Raw genomic sequence first — 20,203 nt, 5'->3', positions numbered from 1 at the left:
GTGCTCCTATGTTGGGTGCATATATATTTATAATTGTTATATCTTCTTCTTGGATTGATCCCTTGATCATTATGCAGTGTCCTTCCTTGTCTCTTGTAACATTCTTTATTTTAAAGTCTATTTTATCTGATATGAGTATTTCTGCTCCAGCTTTCTTTCGAGTTCCATTTGCATGGAATATCTTTTTCCATCCTCTCACTTTCAATCTGAGTGTGTCCCTAGGTCTGAAGTGGGTCTCTTGTAGAAAGCATATATATGGGTCTTGTTTTTGTGTCCATTCAGCAAGCCTGTGTCTTTTGGTTGGAGCATTTAATCCATTCACGTTTAAGGTAATTATCGATATGTATGTTCCTATGACTATTTTCTTAATTGTTTTGGGTTTGTTTTTGTAGGTCGTTTTCTTCTCTTGTGTTTCCCACTTAGAGAAGTTCCTTTAGCATTTGTTGTAGAGCTGGTTTCATGGTGCTGAATTCTCTTAGCTTTTGCTTGTCTGTAAAGCTTTTGATTCCTCCATCGAATCTGAATGAGATCCTTGACGGGTAGAGTAATGTTGGTTATAGGTACTTCCCTTTCATCACCTTAAGTATATCATACCACTCCCTTCTGGCTTGTAGAGTTTCTGCTGAGAAATCAGCTATTAACCTTATGGGAGTTCCCTTGTATTTGTCGTTTTTCCCTTGCTGCTTTTAATAATTTTTCTTTGTCGTTAATTTTTGCCAATTTGATTACTATCTGTCTTGGCATGTTTCTTCTTGGGTTTATCCTGTATGGGACTCTCTGCGCTTCCTGGACTTGGGTGGCTATTTCCTTTCCCATGTTAGGGAAGTTTTCGACTATAATTTCTTCAAATATTTTCTTGGGTCCTTCCTCTCTCTGTTCTCCTTCCGGGACCCCTATAATGTGAATGTTGTTGTGTTTAATGTTGTCCCAGAGGTCTTTTAGGGCTGTCTTCATTTCTTTGCATTCTTTTTTCTTTATTCTTTTCTGTAGTAGTGAATTTCACCATTCTGTCTTCCAGGTCACTTATCTGGTCTTCTGCCTCAGTTATTCTGCTATTGATTCCTTCTAGTGGAGTTTTCATTTCAGTTATTGTATTGTTCATCTCTGTTTGTTTGTTCTTTAATTCTTGTGGGTCTTGTTAAAGATTTCTTGCATCTTCTCGATCTTCGCCTCCATTCTTTTTCCGAGGTCCTGGATCATCTTCACTATCATTATTCTGAATTCTTTTTCTGGAAGGTTGCCTATCTCCACTTCATTTAGTTGTTTTTCTGGGGTTTTATCTTGTTCCTTTATCTGGTACATAGCCCTCTGCCTTTTCATCTTGTCTATCTTTCTGTGAATGTGGTTTTTGTTCCACAGGCTTCAGGTTTGTAGTTCTTCTTGCTTCTGCTCTGTGCCCTCTGGTGGTTGAGGCTACCTAAGAGGCTTGTGCAAGTTTCCTGATGGGAGGGACTGGTGGTGGGTAGAGGTGACTGTTGCTCTGGTGAGCAGAGCTCAGTAAAACTTTAATCCACTTGACTGCTGATGGGTGGGGCTGGGTTCCCTCCCTGCCGGTTGTTTGGCCTGAGGCAACACAACAGTGGAGCCTACCTGGGCTCTTTGGTGGGGCTAATGGCAGACTCAGGGAGGGCTCATGCCAAGGAGTACTTCCCAGAAATTCTGCTGCCAGTGTCCTTGTCCCCACGGTGAGACACAGTCACCCCCCGCCTCTGCAGGAGACCCTCCAACACTAGCAGGTAGGTCTGGTTCAGTCTCTTATGGTATCACTGCTCCTTCCCCCTGGGTCCTGGTATGCACCCTACTTTGTGTGTGCCCTCCAAGAGTGGAGTCTCTGTTTCTCCCAGTTCTTTCGAAGTCCTGCAATCAAATCCCAGTAGGCTTTAAAGTCTGATTCTCTAGGAATTCCTCCTCCCGTTGCTGGACCCCCAGCTTGGGAAGCCTGACATGGGGCTCAGAACCTTCACTCCAGCAGGTGGACTTCTGTGGTATAAGTGTTCTCCAGATTGTGAGTCACCCACCCAGCAATTATGGGATTTGATTTTACTGTGATTGCGCCCCTCCTACCATCTCATTGTGGTTTCTCCTTTGTCTTTGGATGTGGGGTATCTTTTTTTGGTGAGTTCCAGTGTCTTCCTGTTGATGATTGTCCAGCAGCTAGTTGTGATTCTCAATTGACCCATTTTTTATTGGGCACTTACTATATGCCAATCATTATGCTTAGTGCTAAGGTTATAAAGTGTGAATGATTTAGACAAGTCCCTGACCTCATGGCACTTCTGAGAGGACAGGCAATAAACAAGAAGGTAAATTAATAGATAAAAATAATACAGACTATGATACATTCTAGGGGAAAAAATAAAAGGATAGGGCATTACTGGGGAAATTTGCTTTAGTGGGTGGTCAGGCAAGGCTTCTCTGAGGAGGTGTCATTTAAACCAAGTAGCCACCTTGGTGGGTTGGGCCGGGGAGGTGGGGGGATGTCAGAGGGAGCAAGAGGTGCAAAGGGCCTGAGGGGGGAGTTTCAGAAATTACCTGGTTAGGGTGAATTCAAAGTGTGATGGTGCAGAAAAGCTGGGGTTGCTTGGAGAACCAAAGGGTGTGTTGTATAGGGATTGTGCAGACACAGACCCTGTCCTCTGGACAGTGATTTTCAAAAATTTTCTACCATCAATACACTTGAAGGGGCATGCTATGCACTCCTGGGGTGGCACTGTTGGGGGGTGGGTGATGGGGAATGCTGGGGTATGTGTGATTTGAAAAGAGCCCTCCATAATTTAAATATAACTCACCTTCTCCCCCTCCATAAATTGAGAAGTACTGCTCCTGATGACCCACTCAGAAGCCTTGGGATCTGGGCACATTTACATCTCTTACTTTTCAATTAAATTTTGCAGGGTTATATAGGCACACTGTAGAAACACGGAATTCTGTCTGTTGCTGAGAACATTGGCACGGACGTTTGAGGATGAGTCACTGTTTCATTGGATCACTGTGTGGCCCATTTAAATAAATAAATACTGTTTTTTGAAAAGAAAAGTTATTCACGTTCTTTGGACATTATTTGGAAATGCCCTTGGAAATGTCCTTTAAGATTTTAATGCATGTGGCTGTTGTCCTTTTGTGGAGAGAGGCAGTGGAGCAGAGAGGAGAGAACAGCTTCAGGAGTCCTCAGTGTGAGTCTGGACCACACAGTGCAGCTTTGGGTGGTCGTTTACCCTCTCTGGGTATTGGCTTGGGAAGTTCTCTTCTGTAAAATAAGACAGATAAGTCCTGTGCTGCCTGTCTCACTGATTGTCATGGGACAATGTTTTATAAACTGCAAAGTATCAGAAAATAAAAGTTTCTGTATAAAAATTAAAATTTGTTTGCATATGTTATGGCCAGTAGCACATTATAACCAGGATGTAATCCAAGACCATAGAAAATAACTTTTCACTGCTCATAGTTGACTGGTCTCTAGAATAATCTAAAGGAGCATATTTTTATAACTTTGCAGTAGGAATGGGCTTTCTAAGTATGGTACAAAACTTAGAAGACATAAGGAAAAGATTGATAAAATTCATTGCTTCAAAACAGTTGGCATAGCAAAAGCCCTGTAAGCAAAACAAAAGACAGATTACAAATGGAAGAATATATTTGCGCTTCATGTTATGCATTTAGGGATTAATTTCCCTAATACGTAAAGAATTACAAATCAATGAGGAAAAGAACAGAACTCTATAGGAAAATGGTCAAAGGATATGAACAAATAATCCATATAAAATAAATTAGTGGCTCCTAAACACATGAAGAATGCTTGACCTCACACACAATTTAAAAAATACCAACTGAAGTGCATTGAAATATACTACATTTCACCTATCTGGGGTTGGCAAAAATAAAGGATCTTGATAACCATCCGTGTTAGGGAAGATGTGGGAAAACAGAACTCATATATACACACTTGGCGAATGTGTATTAGTTCCCCACAGAGGGCATGTTGCCAGTATCAGAGTTAATAATTCACATGGCCTTGCTTGACTCAGACATTCCACTTATAGAAATGTATCCCTCAGACAAATTCACAGGTATTCGCTGAGCACTGTTTCTAACAGCAAAAGAGTATCTATCCGTGGGGGCTGGTGAAATGAATTATGCTGTGGCTGCACAGTGGAATAGTACACAAAAAGAGAACCAGGATGCTCTGTGGATAGCTGTGGAGCAGTCTATGCTGTTAAGTAAAGAGGGAGGCATGGGAAGGACTGTATGTGATGCTACCATTTACAGAAAAGAAGGCGGGGGAGGTAATAAACAGGAGTATATTCTACTTGCAGATGCATAAAATTTCCCTGGAAGGATACCAAAGATGACTAAGAGGCAGAAGAGAGAGAGTGAGAACGTTTATTCTTGACCCTTTTTCATTTTTTTTACATTTTGAAACAAAGGTTGTTTTCAAAAATAATAAAAGTAGGGGCTTCCTTGGTGGCGCAGTGGTTGAGAGTTTGCCTGCCGATGCAGGGGACGCGGGTTCGTGCTCCCCGCCGGAAGGATCCCACATGCTGCGGAGCGGCTGGGCCCGTGAGCCATGGCTGCTGAGCCTGCGCGTCCGGAGCCTGTGCTTCGCAATGGGAGAGGCCACGGTGGTGAGAGGCCCGCGTACCGCAAAAAAAAAAAAAAAAAAAATTATAAAAGTAAAATACAAAGCAAGCAGAAAGTAGTGATGAAGTAGGAATTGAACCGAATTCAGTAGATTCATTAGCATTGTTTTATTTTTGTTTTTGTTTTTTTTTGCTGTATGCGGGCCTCTCACTGTTGTGGCCTCTCTTGTGGAGCACAGGCTCCGGACGCGCAGGCTCAGCGGCCATGGCTCACGGGCCCAGCCGCTCCGCGGCATGTGGGATCCTCCCAGACCGGGGCACGAGCCCGTGTCCCCTGTATCGGCAGGGGGACTCTCAACCACTGCGCCACCAGGGAAGCCCTAGCATTGTACTTGATCCTCAGATTATCAAACATCTTTATGTGTCCACCGTGTACTATCACTATCATTGTTTGGGGATACTCCTTCAAAGAATTCTCAGTTGACTTGGGGGCACAGAACTAATGTCCACCTCAATCAGAGGCCAGTGAGAGGACCATATAATCAAGCCTTCAGGGGCTGGTGCAGCTGAAGTATGATGGGGACCATGGTGTTCAAGGTTTATGTACAACGATTGTGGTAGGTAGAATAACGGCCTCCGAAGATGTTCACGTCCTAACCCCTGGAACCTGTGAATATTTTTCCTTGCATGGCAAAAGAAACTTTGTAGGTGTAATTAAGTTAAGGACCTCGATTGATGGGGAGATTATTCTGGGTTATGCAGGTGAGCCCAGTCTGATCACGAGAGTCCTTAAAAGCAGAGAACCTTTCCTGGCTGTGCTCAGGGAGATGTGACCACGGAAGGGTCAAAGAGATGATGTGTTGCTGGCTTTGAAGATGGAGGAAGGGGCCATGAGCCAAGCCTCTGGAACCTAGAAAAAGCCAGGAAACAGGTTCTCCCTTAAAGTTGCCAGAAAGAACACAACGCTGCAGACGCCTTGATTTTAACCAAAAGAGATCTGTGTTGGATTTCTGACCCACGAAACTGTAAGATCATAAATTTGTGTGGTTTTTAAGCCACTAAGTCAATGGCAATTTGTAACAGCAGCAACAGGAAACTAATACGAAGATGATGTAGAAATACCCTGAAGCTTTACTCGTGAGCTTTCTAATCTAGAAGGGGAGAGAAGACAAGAACCTAGCCAGTCCTCACGCCCAGCCAGTGTGGAAAGTGGCATGGAGATTTGCAAGGGGTCAGGGGAGGCCTGGGAAGAAGGTGGCAGTTGAGTTGTGCTGTGAGAGGCACTGCAGCTCCCTGCTTGGGGGCAGGGACTCTGGTTCTGCCTGCCGGCTCTGCCGCCTGCTAGCTATGGGGCCTTGAGACTGTCACGTAATCTCTCTGTGCCTCAGTTTTCTAATCTGTAAAGTGGGGATACTAATGATGCCTCCTGAGGGGCTGTTGTGCAAAGGAAAGGAGTGGATGTGTGTAAAGTGCTTGGAGTAGTTCCTGGCCTCCCTAAGGGATGTGGGAGTGTTTGCAGTTGATGTTTTGCCCTCAACTGGGGTGGATAAGGCAGGGGCAGGCAGAGAGGGGAAGGGGGGCATCCAGGGATGCCAGGCCTCCTGCCGGGGAGAGGAGGAGGGGGGCGCTCATCCCAGTGGTGGGAGCACTGGTGAGGAACATGGAGCCAGACGATGGTGGCCTTGGAAACTGGGCTGAGGCGTGTCCACTTAGTGCCTGAGGGGGTTCAGCAGGTAGGATGACAATGAGTGCAGTTAGGGTGCTGATCAGGTTTCTTTAAGTGGGGAGGCAGGCTTAGTTTCTGAGCCCTGACTCCAGAATCTGCTTCCCCCTGCCCTTGTCTTCTCTGTCTCCTTACCCTGAGTGGCCTGACCTCTAACCAAGATGATCACATCTCATCCTCCCTCTCTGCTCCCCGAGCCACCCTGCAGGTATGTCCGGATCAGGGGCCACCACCTAGTACCTGGTACTAGACCCCAGGGCTCAGTGTTTCTAGAGAGAGAACACTCTGGGGTCTATAATGGCTCTCCTGCACGGACACTCATGGTTACCTGCTACTTCAAAGCCAGTTTTCTGCCTCTGCTGTGTCCCCGCAGAGAGAGGAGCAGAAACCCCAGCCCTGTGGCTTTGGCAGGTCCCCAGGGGCTGACGGCTGGGCCTGCCGTGTTGTCTTTCAGAAGCTGGCTTCCTTCCGGCCTCGGCCATTCTGGGCTTTGCCTCTCAGCACGTAGAGCTGCTGAGCCACCAGGCTCTTCGGGGTTTTCTTGGAGAGAACGGCCCTGGGGGAGGGGCACTTTAAGCAGAAATGGGAATCTGGATTTCCCAGATCCAGGGCCTCTTCCCTGTGTGTTCTCCCTCTGCCTTGTGGAAATTCCTCTTCTGCCACAGCTGCTCAGATTCCTCTTGCTGACTCTGGGCTGCCCAGGTCCCAGAGGTCAGGGATCCATCCCAAAATAGGGCACCTACCTAGTAGCTGGTTCTGTGCCAAGCAGCTGGTTACAGCTAGTGATGAGACAGACACAGCGCCAGCCCTGCTCTTATGGGGACAGATAACAAACAGCAAATAAAAGCGTTATGTGATGTCGGCTTACAGGTACACGGTAATGTCTATGACAGGGCCGAGTTGTGATTTGAAATGGTGGCCTTTGGTTGACCAGGACCGAGGCCTCCCTGTGAAGCAGCGGCCTGGCTGGTGGTCTCCTTGGTCCTGGGCGGTGGTGGGGAGATGGCTGAGAGCGCTGTGCTTTTCCTTTCCCTCAGCCGGTTTCCCCACCTGGAGCCCAAGGTATCACATGGTACATCCTGCACCGTGCTGCCTCTCAGGAAAGAACCGAGGGGTCACATGAAACAAAAATGTGAAGTTAGCAAGGAAAAGGAGAGAGAAGCTAGGGGGTGTGTGTGTGTGTGTGTGTGTGTCAAAGAGGCATGAAGGGGTGTTTGTGTCAGCGGCATTTTAGGGATATTGGTGTTTCTCTCCCTTAGTCCTTCCTGAAGGGCTCACTAGAAAACCACTTAGTAGATACCTGATTATTAAAAAATAATAATAATTTTATCGTGGTAAGAACATTTAGCACGAGATCTACCCTCTTAGTAAAATTTTAAGTGAACAATACAGTATCATTAACGATAGGTACAAGGTTGTATAGCAGATCTCTAGAATGTATTCATCTAGCAGATACTTGACCTTGTTAGAACTCATAAATGGAATTCTTTCCTCCCCAAGGCCTCCCCAGGGTTTCACTCACCTGAGGCACTTTTCTTGGTCAGGAAGTTGCTTAACTGGGCTTTTCAAGGTGGTTTTGCTTGTCTGGTAGGACCTGCTTTATCCGTAACTCTCTGAAAAGACTATGCAGAGGAATTATCTACCTATTAAAAAGGGACAAATAGTTTAGGCCTTACGTGAGTTTGAGGCTGTGCCAAACCAGTGCAGCTAAGTTTGTTATTTCCCTGTTTTTCCTGAACATTCATGTAGCAAAGTCCCGCCTCCTGCTTGTCTCTACTTTCTCTCTCCTCTTAAAGTTCGCTGTTCACTTGTGGCATAAAAATAAAAACATTATGAAATCGAGCCTGTCATCGTGATAATCAAATCCTGAGACCCTAAGAACCTCACTTTTTGACAGGCAACACATATAATTTTCTTTTTCCTTTTTTCTTTTTTTTTTTTTTTTTTGCGGTACGCGGGCCTCTCACTGTTGTGGCCTCTCCCATTGCGGAGCACAGGCTCCGGACGCGCAGGCTCAGCGGCCATGGCTCACGGGCGCCGCCGCTCCGCGGCATATGGGATCTTCCCAGACCGGGGCACGAACCCGTGTCCCCTGCATCGGCAGGCGGACTCTCAACCACTGCGCCACCAGGGAAGCCCCCTTTTTCCTTTTATTAAAAAAATCTTTTTAGACTAAAATAAGTTGCCTGTGGATGTGTTTTCAAAGGGTAGTCTATTCTCGTAAAGGACTTAATCCTTCTTCTGGTTTAATATTTTTATACCAGGAGTGAGTATAATGTGGGATGGTGCTATGTGACTTGCTTAAAATATAGTGTTCTGAAACCCTTGGGCTTTTCCTTATGATAGTGACTTGTGAAGAAGTGCTGAGATTTGATAATGGTTTTTGTTTTTGTTTTTGCTGCGTTGGCTCTTCCTTGCGGTGCACGGGCATCTCATTGCAGTGGCTTCTCTTGTGGAGCATGGGCTCTAGGCGCGTGGGCTTCAGTAGTTGCAGCAGGTTGGCTCAGTAGTTGTGGCGCATGGGCTTAGTTGCTCCACGGCACGTGGGATCTTCCTGGACCAGGGATCGAACCTGTGTCCCCTACATTGGCAGGCTTATTCCTAACCACTGCACCACCAGGGAGGTACCATTGATAACTATTTTTTTGTTGTGTATATAGCTTCCTTTATTTCAGTTGATTTCAGTTTTCTAGTTGCGTGTTAAGAACCTAGCCTGTGAATGGCATGTGATTCTGCTTAAAATATTTTAAGAAAAAAGATATTCAAGGAAGGGACTAGAAAGCAGATTACAATAGCGGGAAAAGTAATCAAAACAGAAATGAGCCATATGTAGTGAAAAAATCAACCAAAATGAATCAGAAAAGCGATTTATTGTTAACAGTGTATTAATTGGATTGATGAAGAGTCCATACCTCGCACTGCCCTCCTTCAAATGCGAAGATGCTGCCGTGTCCGTCTCACCACTGCAGCGCTTTGTACCTGAGATCCTTTTCCCGTTCCGAAAAAGACCTCTGCCTCAGCGTCATCTTGACCCTCCGAGTGAGCAGCTGGCGTGTGGTGCCTGCACACTGACGAACACTGGGCTGCCTGTGCTTCCTTAGTGCGTTGCCCAAGTGGCTGGGTGATTTCTGAGCACTGTTTTTTCCCATTTATTTGTTCAATCAGTGTAAATGTGTGCAGAGGACCCATTAAGTGCCTGGTACTGTGATAGAGGCCAGAGGCCCTAGATGAAGAACAGTGAGAGTTGTGTTGTCCCCAAGCCTACAGTTTGGTGGGGAGACAGACATTAATTCAATACTTAAATGAATAAGGGTAAGACTATCGCTGAGATCAGAACTAGAGTTAGACCCATGGTACAGCGGAAGTGTAACGAAGGGGATTTGCCTGTGCTGGAGGAAGTTAGGGCAAGCCCCCCTGAGTTAGTGAGAATGGAACCGAGATCTGAAAAGTGAGTAGCAGTTATCTAGTGACAGATGGGTCTGAATTCCAGCATTGCCCTTGAGCAAGTTGGTGACCTTGTGGTGGTGACCTTGAGCAAGTTACTTCCCCTCTCTAAGCCTTAGTGTCTTCACCCGTGAACTGGATGGTTGTGAGAATTAAATGACACAGTGCACAGCATATACTCAGCATGGTGCCAACGTACAGTTGACGCTTGTAAATGGTAGCTGTTTTTATTACTGTCTGTGCTTTCTGTTTATTTTGCTGGAAACTTTGAAAAGATACTTACTTAAATCTTTCCTTGTTCTGGAGTAGCAGAACAGTAGCAGGAGTCACTAAATAACTGAGAATAGTTTACTTGGAAAATGGAAGCTAAAGGGAGATTTAATGATGGGCTTCAAATAGGCCAAGTGTCCTCAGCATCTAAGATGTGGGAAAGGTTCTTATAGAGCCTTTGGTGTGAAGTCACATTCGTGATGGGGCTGCCTTGGAAGCAATTGGAATATACTAGGATTTTAAGACACGAGTATTATTAGATCACATCTCCTACATTTCTCATGGCAGTCAATCATACGTAGCTAGGCTAATGTGTATTTTCTGTTCTAACACCATATTCTATTTGCCTAGTGATTTTTGCTGCAGTGTTTGTAGTTATGTATGGATATTTCTTATAGCTAAATGTGCAGGGGTCCCTGTGCATCCTTTGGGAAAGGCAAGTCTTGCTTTTCTCTCTTTGATCTGTGGAGATATACATGTATATGCATATATCCAGTCCAGCTTTTTACTGGATTGGATATGTAATTTTATGCATTTTCCATTGTCCTTACATTTTGAAAAGAAAGGTACCAGTGGTCAAACTTAATTTTTATTGCATGCTTGCTAAGTGCTTTAATTACTTACCTGATTTAGTTCTCACAGTAACCTTATGAAATAGGCACTGTTAAGGATGCTTTCTCCCCCTACAAGAAAATGGAAGCTCAGAGAGGTTAAATAACTTGTTCAAGGTCACACAGCCATGAGTGGCATAGTTGGGATTGAACCCAGATGTGAGTGGCTCCAAACCTGAGCTCCAAACACTCTGATGCTGCCTTTCAAGCTAGTTTTTGAAGATTATCAAACCCCTGTGTCAGCAAGGTAGGTATGTGTCCAAAGATTTATTATACTTTTTATATGGTCATGAGAAAGGCTTATGAAAAATGTTGGTGCCTCTGAAGAGCATGAGAAAGCTTATGGAATTTAGATTTATTCAGTGAATCAGAAGTGGACACTGTAGCAATGTCTTCTAGATGATTTTCCTGATTGTTATAAACCTTGGTTTTGCAATACAGACCTTAAGGAGCATTAGTGTATATCAAGCAAAAATTAAATATGCTTATGTGTGTTAAGGGTTTAAACTTAAAATAACATTTTAGTTTTTTCCTTATTCTTACCTCAATTCCTATATTAATAGCTTTACCATCTTCAGGTCAACCATTGTTCGCTGCCTTGAATCTATTGGGGAACTACTTCACATTCATTTGGAAGCAAGGGGAGGATGCATTATAAATAAATAGTATATTCAGAGATGGGTGCAGGCTCTGTGGGTGGAGTTGGAAAGGTATATCAATGAGACCTTCGGCCAAAAGAGCTGTTGGCTGTCAGTGCCTGATACTGCGGCAGACTGGCAGAGCTCACTTCTAAACCGATGCGCTCTGCACTTCTTGTTTTCTTTTCTGCTAATTCAAACCCTGCTTCAAAAAGTAAGTGTTCTTGATCAGAACTAAATAAAAATCCAACCTGACATGTCAGCTAAGGGAGGGAGAAATATCAAACAGCTGCTGGAGAGAGGGCTTGAGTGGTCCCTTCTCCAGCCTTGCTTTCTGTCCTAGTAATTGGTTTTTCCTGATTCAGCAAGAGGAATAAAGATGACTTGAGGGGGGGGCTCTTGTTTATTTTATATATGTTATATGTACTTACATATTTATTTGATCTGTATTTTCAAATCACAAGGTAATATATTAAAAGAAAAAGAAGTTAACAATCCAGGAGTGTATAAAGTAAAAAAAAAAAAAAGGAAGTTCCCCTCCCCTGCTCCAATTGCATTCATTTTTTTTTAAGTTAAAGATTTTTTTTTTTATTGGAGTATAGTTGCTTTACAATATTGTGTTAATTTATACTGTACAACAAAGTGAATCAGCTATATGTATACATATGTATACATATATCCCCTCCTTTTTGGATTTCCTTCCCATTTAGGTCACCACAGAGCATTGAGTAGAGTTCCCTGTGCCATACAGTAGGTTCTCATTAGTTATCTATTTTATACATAGTATCAATAGTGTATATATGTCAATCCCAATCTCCCAATTCATCCCACCCCCCCCCTTCCCCCTTGGTATCCACACGTTTGTCCTCTATGTCTGTGTCTCTATTTCTGCTTTATAAATAAGGTTGTCTATACCAGTGTTTTCAGATTCCACATATATGTGTTATTATATGATATTTGTTTTTCTCTTTCTGACTTACTTCACTCTGTATGGCAGTCTCTAAGTCCATCTATGTCTCTACAAATGACCCAACTTCGTTCCTTTTTATGGCTGAGTAATATTCCATTGTATATATGTACCACATCTTTTATGTTTTTGAATTTAAATTATAAAATACTTTATTTTTTGAATTTAATTTTTATTTTTTTATACAGCAGTTTCTTACTAGTCATCAATTTTATATACATCAGTGTATACATGTCAATCCCAGTCACCCAATTCATCACACCGCCCCCCGCCGCTTTCCCCCCTTAGTGTCCATATGTTTGTTCTCTACATCTGTGTCTCAGTTTCTGTCCTGCAAACCAGTTCATCTGTACCATTTTTCTAGGTTTCACATATATGCGTTAATATACGATATTTGTTTTTCTCTTTCTGACTTACTTCACTCTGTATGACAGTCTCTAGATTCATCCACGTCTCTACAAATGACCCAATTTCATTCCTTTTTATGGCTGAGTAATATTCCGTTGTATATATGTACCACATCTTCTTTATCCATTCGGCTGTCAATGGGCATTTAGATTGCTTCCATGACCTGGCTGTTGTAAATAGTGCTGCAATGAACATTGGGGTGCATGTATCTTTTTGAATTATGGTTTTCTCTGGGTATATGCCCAGTAGTGGGCTTGCTGGGTCATATGATAATTCTATTTTTAGTTTTTAAGGGACTTCCATACTGTTCTCCATAGTGGCTGTATCAATTTACATTCCCACCAACAGTGCAAGAGGGTTCCCTTTTCTCCACACCCTTTCCAGCATTTGTTGTTTGTAGATTTTCTGATGATGCCCATTCTGACTGTGTACCACATCTTCTTTATCCATTCCTCTGTTGATGGACATTTAGGTTGCTTCCATGTCCTGGCTATTGTAAATAGTGCTGCAATGAACATTGGGGTGCATGTGTCTTTTTTAATTCTTCTGGAATCTTTTTCTATGCATCTCTGAGCATATCAGTGTATACAAGTGTACGTACACACTGAAACAATGGGATCACACTGCATGTTGTTCTGCGATTTGTTGTTTCCACTTAATGCATCATGGGCATCCCCCCACCTCAGCACTTCCAGATTTCCCTCTTTTTTGAACAACGGCAAGGTATTCCGTGAATGCGGCTCACTTTATTTAATCACTCCCTTAGGAATGGGCATTCGGTTGTCTCAACCTTTTTAGTTATAAACACGGCCACAGGGAGCAGCCTCACATGTGTGGCTTGGCGCCTGGGTGCTGGTCTTTCTCGAGGGTCCCTTCCCAGAGGTGGGGCTGCCAGGTGGAAGGGTGTGTGAGCTCTAGACTTCGGAGCCAGTGACCCTGTGTTCCGGTCAGGGTGGAGGTGCGAGCTCTGGCCTGACTTGGATGGAATCCTGTCTTGGTTTCCATGCGGTGGACAAAGCAGCGGCGCCCGGAGCCCTGGGCCTGGACAGAGCTAGTTAATGGGCGTGATGCTTGTCCCAGCTGTTTCACCCTTTTCCAATTTACGAAGGTGACAAGTTTCAAATCTTGACTTCCGCTTCACTCCAGATGAATTCACAGAGAACTCCAGTATGCCAGGTCTGCTCCTAGAACAAGGCTGGTGTTGGTTTTCTTTCCCACTCCCCAGCCACCTGCATTTGTTTTCCTTCTTGGTATTTTGTTAACCGTTGGACTTTAAAATTGCTGACAAGATCACAAGATTAGCCTTCTTTGAAAATGACTCCCACTGGCTTAGTTTAATTTGGTCAGTTTTGTGACCCCTTTCCCCCTGAGCCCTTTCCTGGCCAGACTACCTTGGCCAAGGCTCCTTCCCAGGTGCACCGCAGCCCGGTGAGCTCATGGGTTCCGCACCGACAGCTTCCCACGGTTTTGGTGAGACAGGCAATGAGTCACGCACCAGGAGGTAGCGAGGGAGGCTGGCTGACCGCTGGGCACCCTCGTGACTTCATTGTCCTCACTTCTCTGTGTTCAGCAACGACTTATGTTAAGGGGCTGAACAAGTCACTTAGATTTCTCACTTATAATTTTCCAAGTGGTTTTAATATTGGGCTCTGACATGTCTTAGGAGAGGGGTTATTTTTCTAGACGCATTGCTCATGCCACTCTCCCTCCACTGCATCTCCCATCTCCTGCCCACCCTCCTCCTCATCATGGCAGGCATCACTAATTGATCGAATCATTGATTGATCCTGCCTCTTTCCCATAGAGCCAGAGGGCCTGGCACTCTAGGATTAGAGTTGGTACAACTGTGGGCTTAGTAAAACTTCCAAGGGCCACAGCTGAGAAGAAGGAGTGAGGGGAATGCAGAGATGAATGGTACCCAGATCTGTGGAATTCTTGGATTTTTAAAATGATAAAAGAAGGTTGAGACCTAGCACAGGATCAGTAACCTTTTTTTTTAAAAAAATTAATTAATTTATTTTATTTTTGGCTACTTCGGGTCTTCATAGCTGCACGAGGGCTTTCTCTAGTTGCGGTAAGTGGGAGCTACTCCGTTGCGGTGCACGGGCTTCTCATTGCAGTGGCTTCTTTTGTTGCGGAGCATGGGCTCTAGGCACGTGGGCTTCAGTAGTTGTGGCACGCAGGCTCAGTAGTTGTGGCTCGTGGGCTCTAGAGCACAGGCTCAGTAGCTGTGGCTCACGGGCTTAGTTGCTCCACGGCATGTGGGATCTTCCCAGACAAGGGCTCGAACCCGTGTCCCCTGCATTGGCAGGCAGATTCTTAACCACTGAGCCATCAGGGAAGCCCCAGGATTGCTCACCTTTTGCTTTCCATATAAAGGGCATAAAAACCTCCTCACACCTGTTGGATACAATCCCTGTTGTTGTATAAAAGAATATTTTGATACCCCAAAAGTAGGAAAGGCATAATCTAAGAATAATGGAGAGTCCTTTAAATTGAAAGATTTTAGCTTTCTAAAAATTCAATGCATTGTCTTCTTTTCCCCATTTTACTGTGGACCGTTAAAAACTTGGTCATGGACCTAAATGCCATATAGGGACCCCTGTTATATATTTCAGACTGCTAGAAGTTTTTTCTTTATATTTTGGTGGGGGGGTCCTACAAAGCAAAAATTTAATTCCTTTAATCCAGGTGATATTGTTTATTGGTGTTGATGATGTGTTCTTGGATGAATATTTTGTTTCATTAATTTCATTATTTCCACATAATAGTACTGGTTGATCATTTTGCAGAATAACAAAAAGGGGTTTGTAGTACTTTGCTGATTGAATAAGGATCTGTTCTCACGGCAACTCTCCTGTCCAGAGTCGTTCACTCATTCTAGTTACTTGCTTTCCATCTGCTATTACAGGCTGGGCACTGGGGTGCAGCAGTGAACTGGGCAGAGTCTCTGCCCTCTTGGAGTCCACATCACAGGGGAAAAAAAAATACATATAAACAAATAATATAGATTCAGATTGTGTTGAGTGCCATAAGGAAAATAAAATAGTGTAACTGGAAAGAGAATGACTTTGGGAGGAAATTTTAGTTAAGGTATTGCAGCAAAGATGACTCTGGTGACATCTGAGTTGAGGACATGGTCAGAGAAGGTATAGAGAATAACATTCTAGAAAGAGGGACTAGTAAGTGCAGAGGCCCTGGGATGGAATGAAGTTGGTATATATGAGAGATGGAGAGAAGGCCAGAGGGGCAGAGAGTAAAGAAGAGAGGGGAAGCAGGTGAAGCAGGAATGTAGGCTGGGATGAGACCACATGGGGCGTATAAGACACGGCAAGGACTTTGGAGTTTATTCTTATTGCAGTGGGAAGCCGTGGGGGCACTTCAGGCAGGAGAGGCGTTTGATCTGAATTTTGTATTGAGAGGATCACTGCATGTGTGGCACATGGATTGTATGGGCAAGAATGCAAAGGCCACACACATACTGGAATGGGTCTGGGAACCCTTGATCAGGGAAGAACGAAGAAATTCGTTGGTCTAGAAGGGAACAGGGGACTCCCTTGTTCATAAAAAATAGAATTTGTGAAATTTCCTCCTAATTACTATTTTTTTGACTCTTCCTCACCTATACACTGGTCCTGTAAGTACCCCACAAATTCATTTCCTTTAAAACTATCTTGAAGCCACCTAAATGTTCAACAATAGAGGAAAGGTAGCATCTACCCAGTGGAATGCTATGACTTATTATCTAGGAACATAGAATGCTATTTTTGTTGTAATGAAAGTTGAAGAAAAGAATATATAGGTTTGTGAAAACACTTGATTATGATGGTAAAAAATATGCATGTGAGAAAAAGACAGCAAAGAAATATACCCAAACCGTGGTGACGATTGTTTATAGCAGTGGATTATGCTAGGGTGACCAGAAATAACTTACCATTTAAACCACAGTACTTTTGAGCACTCTTAAAATGTGTGTGTATGTGTGTGTGTGCTATTAATAATTACAGTGTGTTGAGTATAAACCAGGACTGTCCTGACTAACCCAGGGTATGTGGTCACCCTAATTATGGGTGGTAATTTTACTCCTCTGTTTTTCAAACTTCCTGAATTATACTACTTTAAATTTAATTTGAACTGTAATATGTAAAAATAATTATTTTGCTTTGGAATATTTACTCTCGGAGGTCAGAGAATATTTTTGGCCTCTTTTACTTAGTCCGTCCTCCTGACCATGTGGAATGACTATGTTGGTCTCCTTCAAGCTGGGAGGCTTCCCAGTTGTGATCATTTTTTCCCCCTAGATTTTCATGCAGGAAGGAACTGGAATAGCACTTGCAGATTCCAAGATGACCTTTTCCTGTGACTGATGAGATTACGACCCCAGTATGTTCAAAATGACCCAAGGGCTTGCTTAGATTACTTGGCAGACCTGGTCTTCTTTTCTTTTCTTTTTTTTTAATTTCCCAAAGCAGTTTTCAAATTAAATGTTAGTTTTGGGGATCTGCCTTTTAATTGCTTCTCCTAAAGTGTTCCTAATATAAATTTATATTTGACTGACTTTTATATAACCTTGTAGTAGTGAGCTGTAAAGATGGCAGTGTATCGGCTCACACTTATAGTACCAGGAAATAAAATCAGAGACAGATTTTTAAAGTATGTGTAACCTTTTCAAACTAAATCTGTATCAAGAATCAGTGCCAGGACTTCCCTGGTGGCGTAGTGGATAGGAGTCCGCCCGCCAATGCAGGGGACACGGGTTCCAGCCCTGGTACGGGAAGTTCCCACATGCTGCGGAGCAAGTAAGCCCGTGAGCCACAACTACTGAGCCAGTGCTCTAGAGTCTGCGAGCCACAACTACTGAGCCCGCATGCCACAGCTACTGAAGCCCGCGTGCCTAGAGCCCATGCTCTGCCGCAAGAGAAGCCACCGCGATGAGAAGCCCGCGCGCAGCAATGAAGACCCAATGCAGCCAAAAAAAAAAGGATCAATGCCAAGGGATCATGGCACTGATATTTATCTGCATGGACTGTGGGGGAGAAGGTCGTACCGTCTAGTTAACGGTAAGACCAACAAATCAGTGATTCCTTTGCCATTTAGCTTTTCCACCTTCAGATGCAAGAGAATGAAATACTTTGTTAAGAAAACAGAGCAAACGTGCTCCTCCAACTGTTCACTACCTTGTGAAAGAGGGAGGAACTTTATATATCAAACAAGACCCAAGGACCTGGGCCAGGTGACAGGAAGCCGCATGTCCCATCCCACCTTTGCCTGGAGTCTCACTTTCCACCACTCCCTGGAGCCCAGCCACAGCAAGCCACTTCCTGTTCCCCAAAGTGGCTTGCAACTTCTTGCCTCCCTGGGGGTAAGCAGACTGTCCCCTTCACCTCGAACCCACCTCTGCCATCTTACCTCCATCCTTAGGGCAACACAACAGAAGCTTAAAGGGATGACCAGCATGGGCACTGCAGCAAGACCGCCTGGGCTCAAATCTCAGTTCTGTCGCTTAGTAGCTGTATGACCTTTGACAAATGACTTGTTACCTTCTTGGTACTTCTGTTTTCTTAACTCTAAAAGGGGGATAATATTCATATCTGCTTCATAGGATTTTTATGAGGATATATGTAAAGTGCTTAGCACAGTGCCTGTTGGTCAGAAGGACTCTCTGGGTGTTGGTTATTATTATTATCTCTTGAAGTCTGGCCTGTCCTATAAGCCTGTGTCCACCAACCAACGTGGGATTTAGGGACTGCGGACCTAAGTTTGAGTCTGAACACTGCCCCTTATGTGTTGGGTGGCCTTGGATGGTTGCTTAACTTCTTTGAATGTCGGTTTCCCCATCTGGAGCACAATATATCACATGGTTTCTGGGTGAGTCATGTGTGAACCATGTGTGAAGTGTCTGGCTTAGTACTTGACAACTGGAAGACAATCTATATGTGTTCTTTTCCGTTCCCCTCCCCCCCATAGCACTCTGTTTATCACCTGATGCCTTGTACCTGCTTGGTTGCATCTCCTCCATTAGACTATATATTCCTTAGTTTTCTTTATTTCTACACAGCATTCATTGATTCTTTTGTTTGATTTCCTCATTCATCTGTCCGCTCAGTCATTTTCTTTATTCATGCATTCTCTCTCATTTGTTCAAAAATCATTTATGAGCAGTTGCTAAGTGTGTTGGGCCCAGGAATCTACCATGGTTCCAGCTCGGGTCCAGGAGAAAAATGACAAGAGGCTGAATTAGGCCAGTGACATTGGGGGCTGTGAGAAGGGAATGGACTTAGCAGGCAGTTAGAGAGAGGATGGTCAGGGCTTGCTGACCAGCTGGATTTGGAAAGTAAGGGAAAGGAAGCAATCAAAGACAGCCTCTGAGATCTCACTTGAGTCAACGTGTGGATACTGACACCACTAACTAAAATGGACGGCATAGGAGGTGGTAAATTGGCTGCATTTTGGAAGGGCCAGGAAGAGGTGTCATGTGACAACCAGCCTGGATTGGACACAGTCAGTTTGAGGTGCCTGAAGGATGTCCACTAGGAGGTTCTGATTGTGGACTCCTCTGCATGTGAGATGGGGGTGGTGGCCAAGACGGAGAACGAGTGTAGAGTGGAAGAGAAGAGGGCTGCCAGTGGCCCTTTGGGGCATTGCCCTGATTAAAGTGGAAGGTGACAGTGAGTCTGTGGCTTCTCCTGGGAAGCCATGTGTGGTTCCTCACCACAGAAACTGCTCATGTCCTCCTCCAACCACACACCGCTCACAGTCTGCAGGTCGAGACCAGCCTTTGTGGTGTCAGTGCGGAGGTGGGGAGAATGCCCTCTTCCCCATGGGGGCCTCACTGCATCACCTGCAGGCCCTAAGCTGCAGCGAGTGTCTGTCTCCTTCCCCTGCAGCATGTCTCATAGGACCCTTCTTGAATAGATGCTGTGGTCCCTCTCTCTTAGCAACTGTGGCATGTCACTTTCTCTCTTGTCCAATTGGATATGCACAGATGAGGAAGCACACCAATAGCTACTTCCCCTCATACACACCTCTGCTGCTATTCCTGTGTCTGAGCCACCATCACCTCTGGTCTGCACCATGTCAGTAGCCTCCCAACGGGCCTCCCTGCTTCGGCTCTGGCCCCTGATAATCTATTCCCCACCCAGCAGCCAGAGGGATCCTGCTAACGCATAAGTCAGACTATGTCACTCACCTGCTGGAGATGCTCCCGTGGCTTCCAGATTCTTCACTGTGGTCCACAGGGCACCTGCCTCCCTCTCTGAGCTCCTCTGTCTCATCCACCACACTCCGTCTGACCACATGGTTTCCTTGGCTCCCCAGGTAGGCCAAGCTTGTTCCGCCTTGGGGCTTTGGCACAAGGTTATTGCTCCTCCTGGAGTGCTCTTTCCCCAGACTGCCTTGCACTGGCTCCCTCCTGCCTTTCAGGTTTCGGCTCAAATGTCACCTCCTCAGAGAAGCCTTCCCTGATGACCCGAATGTGAAGTTGTCCCCACCAAGTCCCCATAATGACTGTTGATCACATCATCCTATTCCATTTTTGTCATTAAGCTTGTTTATTATCTTTTTAA

The 20,203-nt window shown here is 44.6% G+C and overlaps 1 protein-coding gene across 3 annotated transcripts in view; it reads left to right on the top strand.

The window, feature by feature from the left end:
* Positions 1-20,203, top strand: part of SNX10 (sorting nexin 10) — a 71,499-nt gene that overhangs the window by 12,310 nt on the left and 38,986 nt on the right. Inside the window, exon 1 of one of the 3 annotated variants that reach the window (XM_049714781.1) lies at positions 1,619-1,736. The exons of the other annotated variants lie outside the window; for them this stretch is intronic. Within the exon in view, the coding sequence (XP_049570738.1) occupies positions 1,634-1,736 (103 nt within the window). The 5' untranslated portion in view covers positions 1,619-1,633. Of the gene's footprint in view, positions 1-1,618; positions 1,737-20,203 lie in introns of those variants that run through there. 3 annotated transcript variants of the gene reach the window in all.

Source organism: Orcinus orca, chromosome 9, assembly GCF_937001465.1.
Source record: "Orcinus orca chromosome 9, mOrcOrc1.1, whole genome shotgun sequence".
Taxonomy (NCBI): domain Eukaryota; kingdom Metazoa; phylum Chordata; class Mammalia; order Artiodactyla; family Delphinidae; genus Orcinus; species Orcinus orca.
This window is presented reverse-complemented; position numbering and strand designations above follow the sequence as displayed.